Genomic DNA, 19,085 nt, shown 5'->3' on the forward strand with positions numbered 1-19,085 from the left:
ATTGAGTGCAAATAAAAAATTCCAAAAGTTGGATTAGGTAATGCGTTGCTCTCCTTTACGCTACGCTTGTCATTAAAATATGAAAAGGTAACGGATGTTCCAATTACGCTATTAATTAATTAAAGCTTTAGAAAATAAATCATTATAATATAATTTGCTTGATATTTTAAAAAAATAAAAAAAAATAAAAAGTTAAAGACAGCTCTGTTGTTTTTGGCGTGTGCTATTTGCTATTCGATAATTGACACAGATACGTACGTATACACTCTTTGTTTAGTTTTCTGGTAGAATACACGTATTAATACATATATAGAAAATGTTCTGGTTTGTATCTAAATGCAGGCATGCATGGATCAAACAATTGAAATTGTTTTAATCTTGAATTAATATAACCGCCGCCCATTTCGATGATCCAAATATTATTTTTAATTAGAAACTGAGAAAATTCAGAAATTAATTTGGACATATACGTTACGTACATGATAAACAAGTAAACCTAATAACGTATTCTTTAATCGTATCTGATTCGTATCCGACCATTATCTACCGTACCCCATACCATCACTCATGTAGCTAGGGCCCACCTAAGCTGCATGAAAATGTGACCAGTGAACACGTCAGCAGAGAATGAGACATACATGCATGGAATCTACGCTAGCCTCTCATTGCTAAATGACAATGCCCATGGTCCACAAATTTTGTTTTGACTTGAATTCTAATAAGCTGTAGTAAAGAAATTTAATCAAAATCATCTCCGTCTATAATATTCATATATAACAAATTTATATTCAGAGATGGAAAGTTTCTACTAGTAAAATTTTGTGTAACTATTGCCCAATGAAACAATTCAAAAAAAAAAATTCAATTAATCAAAATCTGTGTATATCTATAATTTATAATGTGTATGGAGATTAAATTAATTAACGGTATTGATTATCTCGATTGAGGATGAAATATGATTTGACATGAATAATATTTTAAACATTATTAAGGAGATGTAGAATGATATAGAATAATAGAGACATGACTTCTGACGAATTTTCAAGAAATTGCTACATCATCTACATTGACTCATAGGACACGGAGATTAGGCAGAGAATTAGATTAAAGTGTTTATTAATTATACAATATTGATTGTGATTAACAGTACTGAATCTTTTCACTTCACTAAAACAAGATTAATGTCATGTGATGTTTACATTTTTCAAACATAATTATCTGTTATGATAAGTTTGACCTCAAGTTGTCCAAATAGAAAAGGCTTTGATGATAGGGGGTGGGCACGCAAAAACTGATATCATTTCACATAACCAACCAATAATACATATGTGGGTGACTATGCACATACCTTTGTGTCACAAACTAGTGCAAATATTTCCAATCATACAACCTCAACATAAGATTTGACTACATATATATTGGCACTAAGTGATGGAGACGCTCATGTTACTCATATTTTTTCTAAAAAAGTGATAAACTCCTGTTCAATATATACTATAAAATATAATATAAAATTTCTTTAGAATTTTCTTTTTGATTGATTCAGGTTTTGGATATCTCAATGTTAAGGAGATACTTGATGTACATAATAATTTCTCATATTTGGTAGATGAATACAAATTTTCATTGACAAAAAAATATATATACACTATAAAATCATGTGTGCTTTCCATTTCTAATATTGCTATAAATGTATATACTTATCGCTCGCTTTAAAGGGATTATGGTAAAATTAAGGAGTATAAAGTTTATTAGAATAGTCCACTGCCCCCTTAATTTAGGGGTGTGCAACGGTCGGTTCGGTTCGGTTTTTACCAAAATTTGAACAACCGAACCGAACCGCCTATAATTCAAAACCGAACCGAACTGTTGCAAGTCGGTTCGGTGCGGTTCGGTTCGGTTTGTTCGGTTCTAACTTCATCAAACTTCTTATCAAACAACAAACTGTGTTAAAGAAAAAAAATATCAACAAAGTAGGAGATTATGAAGCATTAAACACGGATATAATGATATTGTTTTCAACCCATAATGATCCAGAAAATGTGTTTAGAGTTTGAGTCTTTGACTTTTTGGGGACGGGTCGGGTAGGGTTTGAGATCAGAATGGATAGTATTGCACTATATTCGGTCGGTTCGGATCGGTTCGGGTTGAAATGTTTTCAAACCGACCCGAACTGCCCTACTCATAAAACCGATTTTTTTGGGTCGGTTCGGGTCGGTTTGGTCGGTTTTTTCGGTTTGGACCGAACCATGCTCAGCCCTACTTGAATTGCTAAGGGTAGCCCAGCATACAAGCAAGTTGTTCTGATTGTATCCACACAAAAAAAAACGAAAAAAAAAATAAAAACTTTAGAATGAATGCCAAACATGAAAGTAGTAGAAAATTTTAAATTAATACCGTATCAGAGTATAAAACTATAACTCTCAACCAGTAACATATATAACTTCAAATTTTCGATTTAGTGAAAGACTATAAGATTAATTGTATCAAAACAACCTGAATTTAAATATCACTAAACATGCATTCAAATTAAGTGAATCTTTATTATAAACAAAAAAAAATAACATGTTAAATTATAAAATTACAAGTTAACTAATATACTGTGAAAATGTGTAATCTAACTTCTCTTCTCACTCTCTGCATGGCCAGAGAGAAATTGGAAGAAAACAGAGGACCACATCAGATTGCAAACCTCGAACTCTGTGTGCCTGCTGCCTCTTTTGCAAGCACAGAGAAAAGGACTTCCCCTTCAGTACACCATGTGGCTGTCCCCATAAGCCAATCATCCAATATCTTTAACAGAATGAAATGTTTTTTTTTTTTTTTAATGCACCAAAGTGAAACTATATATAGTGACAAATATGGACATGCCTGTAGCCAAGTAAAACAGTAAGAATGAAAAGACTGGCTAGCTAAGGGAGATTGAGAAAGAGGCCATCTCTTTGGTATAAAGGGGCCATTAAATTAGGTTAAGTCCAGCCCTTGTTTAGTTTTGGCTATTTTCTTTTTTTTGGGGAACACTAACTCGATCTAGCTTAAATTAATTTTCCTAGCTAGCTCATTTTTGGCCCTTAAACCAGGCCAGAGCTGATTCACCTACCCGCCAAGTGTAATCCTAGCCATGCCAAGGGAAAACTCAAATTTGGCATGGTTTAAACTTGATTACCAAACAGACCCAAAGTACGATCAAATGCAGACATGTTATAATATTGGTAAATGTTTGGGAGTGCTTAGTTTTATGAGCTTATAAATTATCATGGCTTTTTTCGACTTGCTTATGAAATTTGTATAGATAGAATTAACTTGGTCAAATCTCGCTTATTTATGTGAGCTTATAAGTTGTTTCTTATTCCTTGAAAAAAACTAGTTTTTCAAAAGTTGAAAATTTTAACTTTTTAAATGGGACTTATAAGGCAACTTATTGATAATTTATCAAGCAATTAAATATTAAAAAGCTAGCTTAAAATCTTTTTTGTTCAAAAAGATGAGCTCTTGGTTTACCCCTAATCTCCAAAAGATTGTCTTATATTGATTGCAGTCCCCTGCTCAAGAAAATTTCAAATCAATTTCAGATTTGGTGGAAGCATAGAAACTTATCTTACGCAGGCAGAATACATATCACCAAAAGTGTCATATTTGCTGTTCAAATCTTTTGGACATCTTGTTATATCTTGCCTACAAAAGTCCTACAGAAAATTGATGATCTATGCAGGGATTTCCTTTGGGGTAAATCTGACCATAGCTTCAAGGCACCACTTGTGTCCTAGGAAAAAGTATGCACGGGGAAGAAACATGGAGGTCTGGAAATTTTTTTTTGCTACAACTTGGAACATGGCCACTGCATTGAGAACTATATGGTATGTTCATTCTGACAAAGAGATTTTTATGGATTAAATGGGTTCAGGGCACCTATTTAAATAACACAAACATTTGGCAAGTTAGTGTGAAATTTGGTGATTCTTAGTTATGGAAACAATTGTTAAAAACAAAGGACAAGGCTGTGATTCTTTTTGGAGGAGCTGACAATTTAAAACAGCATATTAGTTCATGTTATAAGAACTCCAAAATCCACCTCTCGGAGCTATATTCAATCCTTTTTCCAGTTACTAACAGAGTATCATGGTTCGATACTGTCTGGGAGAAATCAAATCTTCCTAAGCACTCTTTTATTTTGTGGTTGGCTATTCAAAATAGGCTACTTACAAAGGATAGACTGCTCAGGAGAAGGGTAATTCAATCTGACCTCTGCTCTTTATGCGATGGTGGAACGAAAAGCCGTAACCATTTGTTTTTCGAGTGCAGCTTCTCTAAAGATGTTTGAAATGGTGTTATGGACTGGCTCCAATATAATTGGAGGACTTGTGATTGAAACTTGCTACTTGATTGGTACTGCAACAGGTTAAAGGTGAAAGGTTTCAAACTGAAAGTGAAAAGAATGGCACTTTCAGCACAATGATATTTAAATAAAAAATCGGAAGCTCAAGACAAATAATCAGGGACATTAAGAATGATATGTTTACTGCTATCCTCAACAAGCCTCCACTGCCGAATGAAGACAGTGACTGGTTTCTTTCCCTGTAAACAAGAATGGCGGGTTTTATTTCCTATTAGTCGCATTTTTTAGCTCTCAGTTTTGCTGTTTCTGAGTATCTTGATGTACTTAACTTCACAATTTTGGTTTATGGATACAATTTTTCGTTGACCAAAAAAGAAAAAGATGAGCTCTCCCGAACACCTTCTTAGTGGTACCATGAAAAATCAGACTTCAATTTGGTATCAATCATGTTAAGATTATAATTGTTAGAATGTTATCGAAACAACCCATATTCAAATCCTACCTGCCACGAATAGTTTAAAGTGGAAACCCTATGAGCTTTATGCTCAAAAAGGGACCTCCAACATGCGGGTGCATATTAGAATATAAAATTATAATTCTCACTATGACTTTATGGTTTTGGTACATTGCCTAGTGGTGAGGATTTTAAGAAAGTTTTGGTGTAGGACAATGACTTTAAGCATAATTAATGGAAAATTACTTCTAACCAAGCTCTTAGGCTTCATATAAGTAACCCCTAAAACTTAATATGAAGACTTTGCTGTTGGTGTTGTATGGGCATGAAAATCATGACATTATTAGTATCATAGAGTTACTAGCTTCAATGAAACAAAAGCAATGATCCTCTTCATTCTGTCGTCCAAGATTCTCCAACAATGCCAAAATATGACCATTGCGCCGAATGAGGTTGGCACATTAATGTGGAGAGAGGCACTGCAAATAAACTTTGGCTGTCACATGAGTACAATCTATCAGTTTTCTTTGATTATTCCTGTTCTCTATCAAAATAGTATAATAAATGTTAGTTTCATTTGGAATAATTTACATTTTTTTATTATATAATAAAAACCACTATAACTGTTTGATATATATTAAAGGGAGCTTTCTATTACTGATTAGCTTGCAAGCACATTCTAAATATTAGCAAATTCTTAATAAATAATAACTCCTAAAGTCTTTTTCCTTCTTTTTAATTTTGCATCTCATTTGCCATCCATGGCTCCACTACCATTATACATGAAAATAGTTTCTTTCGTTTAGAGGATGTCTATTAGATGTGAAAGTATCTACAAATAAAAGAAAAAGTGCGAAAATGCATATGTACTGTCATCAGATGTCCCAGAATGGTAACCAATAAAGGATTATAATTTACGACACGATTAAAAATAACTCTAAAAAATACAAATTATGAGAATACACGCTTTTTTCCAACCAATTTTATGAATTCAGATGAAAAAAAAAATAAAGATAACAGTTTCTACATCTTTCTCCTCATTATGTATATTTGTGCTCTTGTGACATTATTACCCTAAAAAACAGCCAGGAACATGTTCATATACCGCCTCGCTAAGAAAACAACAAGCTGAAAACGCGCGCATGCTATTTATTGCAGATAACTACTTCATTCTTCAATTTTTTTTAATAAAAAAGACAAGATAAGAAACAAATACCACCAAGAGCATTTTGTCCGTATAGCTAAAGCTCAATAACAAATAAGTTCTTGGCGTGTAACTACTCAAACCTATTCAAAATACTCACTAGATAGTATACAGATGAAAAGCAATATCATGTAAAAATGTATATAAATTGAGTTTCTCCCCCACCTTTTTTTTACAAAAGCTTACAGGTTGAGCGAGGAGGGGTTTAGTTAGTTTTGGCATAGGGTTAGATTAGGGAATATTGGGATGAGAGAGGATGTGTGTGAGGCTTGCAATGTCGGTTGACCCTGCTTGACACAGCTTAACTATGCATTCTGGTTCATTGCATTAATGATATATCAAAAACATATCTATCTCTAATTAGTAGATATGTTGATTGGCACACTAATCTAAAGATGGACATATTTCTGTTGTACAATCCGCATATTTTCTCATCAACAACACAATATATAATGTTATGACAAATTCCCCAGAATAAGCTAATATCAATCACACGAGAGCAAGGAAAATATCAAAAACACGCGAACACAAAGATATACGTGTTCAGCTTGTAGCCTACTTCCACAGGCGAAGGAGGAGAAAACTTTACTAAATTATGAGGAATACAAAGTGGAATCTCTCAATCCCAAATAACACTCCAAAAGCCTAATACAACTCTCAAAAAAGAGAAGAATACCAAATAGGCTTCACAAAGGAACTCTTTCTTCTTGATTGGTGATCTGAAGATTGAAGAATCTAATTGGCTTGAAAGACTATTCTTATATAGCCTTGAAGATTACAGCCCCTTGCTGTCTAAGAAATACGAGTTCTAATAGAAACAGAAGTCAAACAAGAGTCCAAGTAGAAATAAACCTCTAATGATTGTGCAAAGTCTAATGTAAGTAGGACTCTTGATCAAAACAAACCAAGCTAAAAAAGAACTTCCAAAGCAATATGGATTTGAGTATTTGAGGCAACCTATAACATATAACATCTCTCTCTCTTTTTGATATTAGGAAGAACCGGTGTCGGTGGACCCAACCCACGCTGCTTGATGACATGTTTTGGTTTGTTGCTTTAATAATAATAACAAAATATATCTAGTTTTTAATTAGCGGATATAGAATATTTGTACAGTGATTTAATACATATGTCTACATTACAATTAGGGTCTGTTTGGTTCAAAAATTTTGGGTGCAAAATACATGGAAAACTGCTAACACGGTTTTTTTTTTGTCAATGAATCATATTCTTTAGTTTGATTCACAAAAGAATAATTTGGAAAACTTTTTAGAAAGGTTAGAAAACGTCATCTTTGGTGAAAAAGTCAATTCTGAATTTTAAGACAGAATTGCTAGGAAAACATGTTGAAATATATTTGAAAAATTGGTTGATGGGAAATAAAGCACCAATATGTCTTTTCTTAATATGTTCATTACCTGATTTCAAGTTTTGAACCAAAGCATGGACTTATGATGACGTAGGTTTTCCCTTTCCTTTTGATGTGCAAAACAAAGCAAAAAGAAAATCCCAAGAAATGCATGAAGAACTCAAGGAAATGATTTTTTTTTTTGCCTTTCGTTGGAATTCTATTCCTCTATTACTTGAAAACGAACCAAATTAATAGGCCCTTAGTGTAATGAATAGAAATCATTGGATACTTTATCATCATCAACACTAAATATCCTCTCCTTTTAAGATACTAGGGAAGAATGAGTGTTCCTGAACCCTGGCCCTCGCCACTTAGGGGCTGTTTGGATTGATTTTTTGGATAGGTAAAAGAGGGGAAAACTGTCAAAAATGTCAGCTTTTTGGTAGCTTTCCCCCCTTTTACCTATCTAAAAAATCAATCCAAACAGCCCCTTAATGGCATGTTACGGTTCTTCGCATTAATGACATGACGAAAAAGATATCTAGTTTTTAACTAGCAGAGTTATAGAATATTTGTACACCGATCTATTGCATATCTCTACCATACAATGAATGTACCACGTAGAAATCACTACCGGATATACATTTTCTCGTCACTAAAAAAGCATTCTCGCAACTTTTTTGCGATCACGTTCTACTTTATTGTATTAATGGTATAACAAAAAGATATCTAGTTTTTAATTACCCGCGGACCTGTGGATTTGTACACTGATCTAATAATGCCTATCTCTACCATATATAAATTAATATAATGCTAGAAATCAATCAGCTGGATATTTTTCTAATCAACAACGCAACAAGTTAACATTCTCTCTCTTCCTATCCTATGTGTAAACTACCGGGCATCTTTATTTGTGGTGCAAAGGGCTGAGCAACGCAAGAGGGAGGTAGAGGAGAAAAGGACCACCCCAGCCCAAAAAAAAAAGGAAACAAATAAATAAGAGGAGAAAACAACAAGAGGAGAGAAAGAGAGGAAATCAGGAGAGCAAGGAGGAGAGGAGGAAGAGGCCAGAGCTCCATAGACCGGTCTGTTTTTTTTTCTTCCCCCTCTCTCTTTCCTTTTCTATTCTTTTCCGTTTCTTGTTTTTTTCTCTTCTCTCTCTCTCTCCAACTATATCCTCTCTTTCATTCTCTCAACCCTTACTAAATAACTAGTTTTGAGTGTAACTCTTTGTTTGGATTTCCACATCGATCCCTTTGTTGTTTTGCCATTCTTAGAGGCAAAAATGGTATCTAGCTATCAAAACTTTGGAGGGTTTTTTTTTTTTTTGATAGTTGACATGAAAACAATTAACACTGCTTAATCCCTCTTGCTTAATTGTACTAGGATTTTATGCACTTTGGTCTTTTTCCTGATCCATCTCGCTTTGTTTCAGGGATCAAGGAGGAGGAGAAGGCGAGTACTGCTAAATTAACAAGCTAGCCAGCCCTCAATAAAGAAAAAAAAAAGGAAGAAGCTAGTACTCGACGCGGGTATTTAATTTTATGAAGATGACCACAGCGTCGTCCATGGCCGTATTCGGCATCGGAGGCGAAGAGATCGGCCAGATGAAGCAGCAGCAACAACATCCTCTGAATCCAGCGATGGCGCGGCCGCTCCTCAAACCGCCGCCGCGGCAGCAGCTGCTCCCGTGAAGAAGAAGAGGAACCTCCCCGAACTCCATGCAAGTATCTAATTAAGAATAATTAAACACTGCTATAACTGCTATATATGTTATAGATCCCAAATTGAATTATTATCTCTCCCCGACCGGCTCAGATTGCAGATCCGGACGCGGAGTGGTGGCGCTGTCGCGAAGACGCTGATGGCGACGAACAGGTTCCTGTGCGAGGTGTGCGGGGAAGGGTTCCAGCGGGAGCAGAACCTGCAGCTCCACCGGCGCGGGCACAACCTGCCGTGGAAGCTGAAGCAGAGGAACCCGAGGGACGCCGGGCGGCGGAAGGTGTACCTGTGCCCGGAGCCGACCTGCGTCCACCACGACCCGTCGAGGGCCCATCGGCGACCTGACGGGGATCAAAAGCACTTCAGCAGGAAGCACGGCGAGAAGAAGTGGAAGTGCGACAAGTGCTCCAAGAAGTACGCGGTGCAGTCCGACTGGAAGCCACGCCAAGACCTGCGCCACCCGCGGAGTACCCACTGCACTGCGGCCACGGCTCTTCTCCAGGTAACGTACGCGCGCTCGGGATCGATCGGTCGATCGGTTGGTTAATTATTGTATCATCATCATCATCTTTTTTTTTCTTTCTTTCTTTTCGTGGTGTCTTGTCCGTTGGCGTTCTAGGGCTGCTAGCTAGGGTCGTCGTCGGTGGGGTCACGCACCTGGGTTCTCTCAGGGTTGAGGAGGCATGTATATGATTGGGTCATGATGAGCCCTTGATTGGGCTTGCATTAGGGTTAGGGTTAGGGTTAGGGTTAGAGGGTGGGGTTTTTCTCAAAAAAAAAAATGCAGTGAGGCCTCCCTCTCTCTCTCTCTCTCTCATAGTTAATTGGCGTGTTAAGGTTTAGGGTTAGGAATTGGTTAGGGTTTTCACAAAAAAGGGTAGGGGGAGGAAAAGGGGGGAAATTAAAAGGGAAGGAGCAATGAGCTCCTCTCTCTCTCTCTCTCTCTCTGTCTGTCTTCGGGTTCACGTGCTGCCATAGACCGTAGGCGAGAGATTTGTTCTGTTGTGGGATGGATAGACGTGTGAAGGACCACCTTTTCATGGAGACGTTAGAGATCTCGAAGCAAGAGCTCTCTCTCTCTCTCTCTCTCTCTAGAGAGAGGATAGGTACAAATTAATGGAGGTTCTAATTAATTGACGAGGCGCATTTAATTGATGGGGAGAATATCGGCCGCCTTTCATGTTTGCGGCAAAAAAATTCCCTGCTTGCATTAATTGAAGAGTCAATGCTAGAAATGGGTTTGTTTGATTCTTTTTTGTTCATTTAATTTAACTTTTTCCCTTGGTAGTATACATGAATTACACCCAAGACAAGATGATCCGCATTTGATTGAGCCAGACATGCTTAATTAATATTAGTGACCAAAACCTAAGAAAGATGTTACGAAAATCCTTGAGAAATAGTTTTCCTGACATTTTTCTAAATTAACCCGGACAGGAATTGACACCCCCTAGACGACCGTGAGAGCCGTATTGGAACCTCCCGACTGTCCAGATCACCGGCATTAATTATATATATGTTAAAGCATTAATATAGTTTTCCTAACATTTTTCAAGTAAAATGGCTGATCGAAAATTCTCGAGAGAACTAATGGCTTCATTAATAAGGATTTCATGAACCAACCAAAAAAGATGGATTACAGGAAATTAACATTTTTCTCGCTGCGTTACGTTTATGTGTTGTGCGTGCGCAGGCGTGACAGCTTCATCACCCACCGGGCATTCTGCGACGCCCATCGCCCAGGAAACGCCCGCCTCCCCCCCCCTCGCCGCCTTCAGCAGCGGGCCCTCGCCCCCCCCTCGACAATATTCGACACCACCTCCTCCCCAGTCAGCCCCCTCCCCCTTCTTCGCATCAACGAACTCCACCACGACCTGCAGCCGATCGCCAACGCCGCGCCACCAAAACCTGTTCACATCTGAACAGCAGCATGGATGTTCGACCAGTTCAACAACAGCTCCAGCAGTAACAAGCAACGAGCAGCAGCAGCAGCGCAGCAGCCAGCAACCCAACTCTACCCTCTTCGCCAACCTGTACAGTTCGTCGATGCAGCAGCAGCAGCACCACCACCACCACCATCAAGAGTCTGCCCCTCCCCAGATGTCGGCCACCGCGCTGCTGCAGAAGGCAGCGCAGATGGGCGCGACTACGAGCAGCGGCAACAGCTCCAGCTTCGCCATGTTCTGCAACATGAACGAGAGTAAGTTCAGGCAGGCGGAGGAGATGACCAGAGATTTTCTCGGGGTCGGGAGCATGCTGAGGATGTCGCAGAGAGAACAGATGGGCTCGTCGGCGGCGGAGCTGGGCAAGTCTTTTGCCGGCGGGAGCCTGCAGTGATACTGAGGATCAATCGGTGCAACTAGTTTTGAAGCGGTTCATTAAACTGACTGCTTAATCTCGCGTTGCTGCTGCTGCTGTTGTTGTTGTTGTTGTTTAATTAATTAGTGCAGTAGGATGTTTTCGTGGTGCCTAGGTTATAATTAAAGGGGTTAAACAGTTTGTTTTCATTTATCATTTTTCTATTCGATGTCTCCATAAATGCTACTGAAATGAGAGCAAATTGTGGTAGTTCTAAGCAATCATGCAATAACACTCTATCTTCGTGATTACAAGGAGAAGATTTTAGAATAGAGGAGGAGAATAAGAATTCTAGTATTCTCCCCATTATTAAAAAAAAAAAGTAGCCGTAGGTGTTAGAATTTATATAAAACTACGATCATCGATCCTCACCATAATTTCTGACTTTTGGTGTGATTGTTAGAGAAGCTAAATTTAAGATCGATGGTACCAGAACAATCTAGGTTTGAATTAATCATGCTAGTCATGAATTTAATGCGGACTTTAAAAAATTATTCCCGCTGCATGAGACCAGGTTTTCACCTAATGAAAAGAACGCTCAACTTGTGGAGACATGTTAGAATTAATATAAAATTATGAAATTCAATCCTCACTATAACTTTAAAGTTTTGGTGTAATGGTTAGATGAGATAAGTTTAAAAGAGGGACCACTACTTAATCACAAACATTAACTATATGATGAGTTTTTATGATTTTTTTTCTTTGGATGCAAATTAATTAGGAATGTGTGATACACGGAGATATAGTAAGATTTAGAATGTATCATAACCATCTATTAGATAAGTAAGGATTGCCATTACAAGTAGTGGTCTCTCCACTACTTTTTTATAGCGGTGAGGATCTAAATTTTGGATTCGGATCCTCTCCACTACAAAAAAAATAGTGGAGGGACCACTACATAATCACATCCATTGATTATCTAGTTGATGGTTATGATTTTTTCTTTTAGTGCAAATTAGGAATGAGTGCAATACACGGGGGTATGGTAAGTGTTAGATTTAGATTGTATCATAACCGCCTACTAAATAATCAACGTTTGAGATTAAAAGTAGTGGTCTCTCCACTACTTTTTTGTAGTGGAGAGGATCCAAATCCCTAAATTTTTTAAAAATGCATGTCTATATTTCAAACTCATTGAAGGTCAAGTTTTAAATAACAAAATTCTATAGATGGGGCCCCACGGACTGAGATCACTTTCATGGATTGAAACATGGACTCTGGAAATAATATTATATATCTTTTAATCCGCTTAAGAAATTCATGACCAATAAGATCCGAATCTGGGAACAGAATGCGCATTCCTACTTCTCGTTGAAACGTACTAAACAGAACATGCTTTCCAAAGTTAGAATGACCACACTCACATAGAAACTCTACAGTGACATTCAAAAGAGAGGAAGAAAAATGGTGAACGTTCTATCATACATCTCTTCCGCTCAAATTCTCTTTTTGCATCTACTCATATATACAAATTGGATAAAAAGTTACGGCCAAAAAGGTTGCCATGCACCTTTTCACCTTCGTCTAAAAAGCTGTAGCCAAAAGGCTCTAAAACTTATTTTGTCTATTAATTGGATAGGTCTTTGCACCTCTAGATAGTATGAAAAGATCTCGCATCTCACTATTTGTCAACATACGTTGTTTAGGTTTTTATAAATCTTAGTTAATTTTATATTTTATGCATTTTTTGTTTTATTTACGCAATACCAACTCAGTAACTACCAACAAGTGGAGTGGTCAAATTAAACTAGGTCTATATTCTTGATAAACAACCAGAACTTTTTAACCTTAGCTGTTGGATAAAATATTGATAAATATCTTGGGGTGATGCACAGCTGCAGATCGAGTTCTTGCACAACTCAGACATTCTCCCAAAACTCAGAATCTAATGCACAAAAACTTATACTTAATTCAGCTATAAATTTTATATAATTCATGAGTGTTACTTGCGTTTTAAACACATGGGTTTTGTTTGTACCAGTGTCTTTATGGGTTTGGCTTATTGACTGCAACCATTGCTCTGGTTGAACTCCAAGATATTCTCATATATATAAGAGAGAATCTTACATATGTTTACTCCTACAAACAAACAGATACATGTAGCCATAAATCACATGCAATATTATTTTAGTGTATACCTTTATGGGATAAAAATGTACATGTTGAGCTCAACAATGTCTCACAACTAGTGGTGCAAAACACTTTGAATACAGTTCAAATAAGATATGAATGATATCCATATACCCACTTACCAAACATGAATACGGATACAGATATGTCCCAGTAAGAAAATTTATACCCACATCCACTAAAATCAGATACAGATATACATATACATATAGATACATAATTAAGCGGGTATGCGGATACAAAACAAATATAAGCCAGATAATATTAAAGAAATATAGTTCATGTGACACAAGAGAGTTCATTAATATGTTCGTTATATTTGGAAAGCTAAGATTAGATCTATTGATCATCAAAATTAACCTCAAATCCATTAATCTAAAGATTAAAACCATTGCAACGGTATGACCAACATATATTCAGTTATTTCGGATATAGATTTTAGTAACCTTGTCCGTATCCTGACAAATTCTGATACAGATATTTCCATTTCCTCGGATAACCTTTATTTTTAAACCCCTTATTTACGACTAAAAGAAAAACCCAAATGCAATGAAATAAAAAACTAAAATACACTCAATAAGCCCAGCTCAGCTGGCCCATTTAAACGCAGCCCAGATATTTGTTCAAATAAAGAGTTTAAAAAATCGACCGGAAAGAGAGAAACAATGTTTTTAAAATCAAACAAATTCCTTTCCCTCCACAAACCCTTGAACTTTTCTCACAATAATCTCTTCAATTTTCTCAACAAACCCAATCGCATTTGGCTCCTCTTTTCAACCCAATCCGTCTCCTCTGTCGCCGTTAAGAAATCAATTGAAGAACAACTCCATCTCCCAACCTCAAAACTAGACATCTCCACCTACATCAAGCTCTTAGATTCTTGTCTCAAATCCAAATCACATCACCAAGGCAAGAAGATTCATGAACACATCCTTAAAAACAATACCCATATCACCAATCCGGTCCTACTTGAAAAATTAGCCCTCTTGTACCTTTCGTGCGATGAAACCGCCACCGCCCGCCATTTGTTTGACAAAATCCCCCAGCCAAAGATTTTCCTATGGAATGCAATGATCCGATCCTATTCTTGGAACGGACCCTTTGATAAAGCCATCGAGATTTACCATCGTATGTTAGAATCGGGCGTTGCCCCTAACAAATTCACTTTCCCCTTTGTTCTCAAGGCATGCTCGGGTCTTCTTGCATTGGATGAAGGCATTGGGATTCATAATTATGCGAAGACGGTTGGTTTGGATTCGGATGTCTTTGTAGCAACTGCTTTGATTGATATGTATATGAAATGTGGGGTCTTGAATGATTCTCGTGTGGTATTTGATGCAATGGAGAAGAGAGATGTGGTTGCATGGAATGCTATGATTTCTGGATTTTCTCTTCATGGGCTATATGATGACACGATCATTTTCCTTCTGGAAATGCAAAGGTCTGGGATTTGCCCAAACTCTTCAACCATAGTAGGACTCCTCCCTGTGGTTGGACAAGTAAAGGGTTCGAAACAAGGGAAGAGCATTCATGGATTTTGCTTAAGGAGAGGTTTTGATAGAGTAGATGTTTCGGTTGATACTGCGTTATTGGATATGTATGCCAAAAGTGAGCTCTTGCATTATGCTTGTAGAATTTTTGACATGATGAGTTTTAAGAATGAGGTAACTTGGAGCGCAATGATTGGAGGCTATGTGATTTGTGATAAGATGGTCGAGGCTCTAGCGATTTTCGATAAAATGATTAACGACGCACCTGAGAATGTGGGACCCACCGCCCTCGCTTGTGTTATTCGAGCTTGTGCAAGATTAGCCGACGTGGGCAAAGGAAAGGGGATACATTGTTACTTAGTTAAATCTGGGTTTCTTGTGGATACAACAATTGCAAATTCTCTTTTGTCGATGTATTCCAAAGCTGGAAGTATGGATTATGCAATGCAGCTCTTTAATGAAGTCGAACCTAAAGATACTGTTACTTATAGTGCCATTATATCAGGATGTGTTCATAATGGGAATGCAATGGAAGCATTTAATCTCTTTAAAAGGATGCAAATTGCTAAGATAGAGCCAGATATTGCTACTATGGTCGGAATTCTCCCAGCTTGCTCTCATTTAGCTGCACTTCAGCATGGAAAATATAGCCATGGATCAGTAATTGTTCGTGGATTTGCATCTGATATCTCAGTTTGTAATTCTCTTATTGACATGTACGCCAAATGTGGGAGGATTGATTTTTCAAGAGAAGTCTTCAATCGAATGCTTAGAAGAGATATTGTCTCGTGGAATGCTATAATTGCTGGCTATGGAATTCATGGGCTTGGCAAAGAAGCAATCTCATTGTTTAAAACTATGGAAATCAAAGGATTAATACCCGATGATATCACATTTGTGTGCCTTATATCAGCTTGCAGTCATTCCGGACTTATCACTGAAGGGAAACATTTGTATCAGACTATGATCCAGGCTTATCGTATTATACCAAGAATGGAGCATTACATTTGTTTTGTTGATCTCTTGGGTCGGGGAGGTCTTTTGAATGAAGCATGGGACTTTATCCAAGGCATGCCATTTAAACCCGACGTCAGAGTTTGGGGAGCATTGCTCGGAGCTTGCAGAGTTCATAAAAACATCGAGATTGGAGAAGAGGTTTCAAGAATAATACAAAATATAGGGCCTGAAGGTACTGGTAATTTTGTTTTGTTGTCTAATATGTACAGTGCTGCTGGAAGACATGATGAAGCAGCAAGAGTGAGAATAGCGCAAAGGGAGAAGGGATTCAAGAAAAGCCCGGGAAGTAGCTGGATTGAGATTGGGGGAATTGTTCATGCTTTTATTGGCGGAGATCAGTCTCATCCTCGGTCTTCGAGTATATATAAAAAATTGAAGGACTTGTTAGTTGAGATTAGGAAATTAGGTTATCGAGCTGATACTAGTTTTGTACTGCAAGACGTGGATGAGGAAGAGAAGGAAAATGCACTTCTTTTCCATAGCGAGAAGCTAGCAATAGCGTTTGGGATTTTGAGTTTGAGTTGTGAACAACCTATTGTTGTTACAAAGAATTTGCGTGTTTGTGGAGATTGTCATACTGCAATAAAGTTTATCAGTTTGGTTGAGAAAAGAACAATTACTGTGAGAGATGCTACTCGGTTTCATCATTTCAAAGAGGGGGTGTGCAACTGTGGCGATTTCTGGTGATGGGTAATGAGCGAGGAAAGTCGATGGAAAGGATGAAACTTATGATGCCATTCGTTCTCTCTCACTTACTTGAACCGGTACCCATCTCTCCTCTGATGGCACAAAGACCACGATAATATTGATTCTCATCGTTACTGAAATTATTATACTCCAATACCTACAATTATGTTTTTATTCCTTCTGTCCTTAAGAAGTTACTATAAATTAGTTGCACCGAGGTCAGCAGTATAATAGCACAATCAAAGTCAGGAATGGATGAGCATTTAATCTTAGACTATCTTAGGTAAGAGAAAGTATCTAGTGGGGATGGCCCATGGCGATAAATGCGCACCCAAGGGATATCGATAATTGGATCCGTGCACGAACCCCAACTTCAGTGATCCAAGGTTTGATATCCTTTGGGTGCATATTTATGGCCATGAGCCGTCCCCACAAGATACTTTTTTGTTACATGTTAGATTATCTTAATTGCATACTCCAGCACAGCAGTCTAATAGCATAATCAAAGCTACATGTCAGATTATTTTGTTTTGTGTTTGTGCATCTTTATGTGGAGATTGTTGATTGTCTTGCCTTTCTCACCCAACAAATTCATTGCTGCATATCGTACTGATCAGTATATTTCGTTTAACCTTCCTCGGCTTACTTCATTTTGTAACATTTCTATGTTGATCCTTCTCCATACGATCTGGTTCTGATGAAGAAACGTTGATCTTTAATGCAGGGATATCCGCAACTGGAGAGTTTGGTTGCAGATGACGGCAAAGTTCGCATACTATTGTATGATATCCACACCTTGTGCAAGGTAGTTCAAAATCACTGGTAATAGTTAAAATCATTGTTTTCACTATTTGGAGGCCGATTTAGTTCAGACTAGATATTAGTTCCCGACAACCTAGTGATTTCTTGAAGGGTCTTATGCAATCACCTGCACATCAAACTCTCCCTCTTATCTCATACAATAACCTGCACATCAAACTTTTCTAGAAGCTTAAATTTATTCCTAGATTCAGACTGCTATTAAAAAAAATATCTTCGTCTTCACGCATTTCCTTTATGTATCTACAAAACTAGGTATTCTCAACAAACACTTAATGTTGGTTTTTATTCTCCCAGGAACTTTGGTGGAGAGCTTGGCGTAAAAAATTGACCAAATCGAAAGAGAATCAGAGGGAGCCTGTTGCAAAATAGAACACACAATTGGATCAGATTAGAACAAAGGTTACAGATATTAAACTTTCAGTGTTAAATTGAAATTTATGTTGATTTCTTCTCCCAATGGTGTACATATTGACCATGTAAGATGCCTGATATTTAAAATAAAAAAAAAAGTCATCTATATTGTTACATGAACGTGATTAAGCTAGAAGAACAAAGGTTTCATGAACAGAATACTTAATAATCGAAAGCAAAAAATAAGGATGCGATACTTATCTAATGCCTGAAAATAGCACAAACAATATTGGCAAGCACGAGGTTTCGAGCATTTATCTTGTAGCAAGACTGCATGAGAATGAAAAACAAGCAAGAAGCCAAATAACATACAAATTGGCTAATTTAATCCAAATAAGGTCATATTACCCGCGACAAAATAGTTTTCCTTCACACAGAACCAGAGATATTGGCTTAACATAACAGGAAGAAAAGCAAGTAAAAGACCACTACAACGATACGATACAATACTCGTAAGAAATTCATACCTGAAAACACTACAGAAATCATGCAAAAAAAAAATCACAAGAAGTTTATAAGACAAGCCAGTAGGTCTTATATAAGATTCGAGTTTCTAATGATAGCATGACCAGTGTCATCAACGATAGAACACGACTCTCTTAGCATCCTCTTTCAGGGTGGGTAGGGGCTTAAACTGCATTTGCACCTGGACTACGGGAAGCACGTGCACCACTCGCCACTGATCCACCGTCAGAGGTTTCTGCCTCCACATAGCATCGAGCACGGGCAGCAGCCAAAGGAGCACACAGTATGCAGGAGGCACTGCAATTATCACAAAAACACCGAGATATCGTTCCTACAGGGCGAATTCTGTTCTTGGTTTATCAAGAGAAACGAGAAAATGTTGGAGGGAATTCTTCAGCAAGACTCGATTTTTATTGAGGGGAAGTGAGAGTATAATTAAAGAGAAGACTGAGAACCGCGCTCAATTTATGTTCTTGTTTTTCCAACACTAGTCGCTTAGACCCCTCAAGTCAATGAAATTGTTATTAGATCCGCAATTCTCACAAGTTTTTTTTTTTTTTTTCTTTTTAGAATAATACCTCTAGTTGTTACTTCTATTATTAATCATTGGAGGGAGTAATTTCAAAATAACTTGAGAA

General features: G+C 37.5%; 2 protein-coding genes and 1 long non-coding RNA gene across 3 annotated transcripts; all 3 read left to right on the top strand.

Annotated features, from left to right (window-relative positions):
- LOC109825755 lies at positions 8,202–8,842 on the top strand. Its single transcript, XR_002243087.1, has 2 exons — positions 8,202–8,430; positions 8,781–8,842. It is a non-coding gene; the product is annotated as an uncharacterized LOC109825755 (long non-coding RNA).
- Positions 9,210–11,404, top strand: LOC109826896 (protein indeterminate-domain 7-like). Its single transcript, XM_020393912.1, has 2 exons — positions 9,210–9,574; positions 11,014–11,404. The coding sequence occupies exons 1-2, from the start codon at positions 9,210–9,212 to the stop codon at positions 11,402–11,404; spliced, it is 756 nt and encodes a 251-aa protein (XP_020249501.1).
- LOC109826897 (pentatricopeptide repeat-containing protein At3g16610) lies at positions 14,221–18,860 on the top strand. Its single transcript, XM_020393913.1, has 3 exons — positions 14,221–16,826; positions 17,474–17,554; positions 17,866–18,860. Exon 1 carries the CDS (start codon positions 14,221–14,223, stop codon positions 16,747–16,749), a length of 2,529 nt encoding a protein of 842 aa, XP_020249502.1. The 3' UTR covers positions 16,750–16,826; positions 17,474–17,554; positions 17,866–18,860.

The sequence above is a fragment of the Asparagus officinalis genome, chromosome 10, assembly GCF_001876935.1.
Source record: "Asparagus officinalis chromosome 10, Aspof.V1, whole genome shotgun sequence".
Classification (NCBI taxonomy): domain Eukaryota; kingdom Viridiplantae; phylum Streptophyta; class Magnoliopsida; order Asparagales; family Asparagaceae; genus Asparagus; species Asparagus officinalis.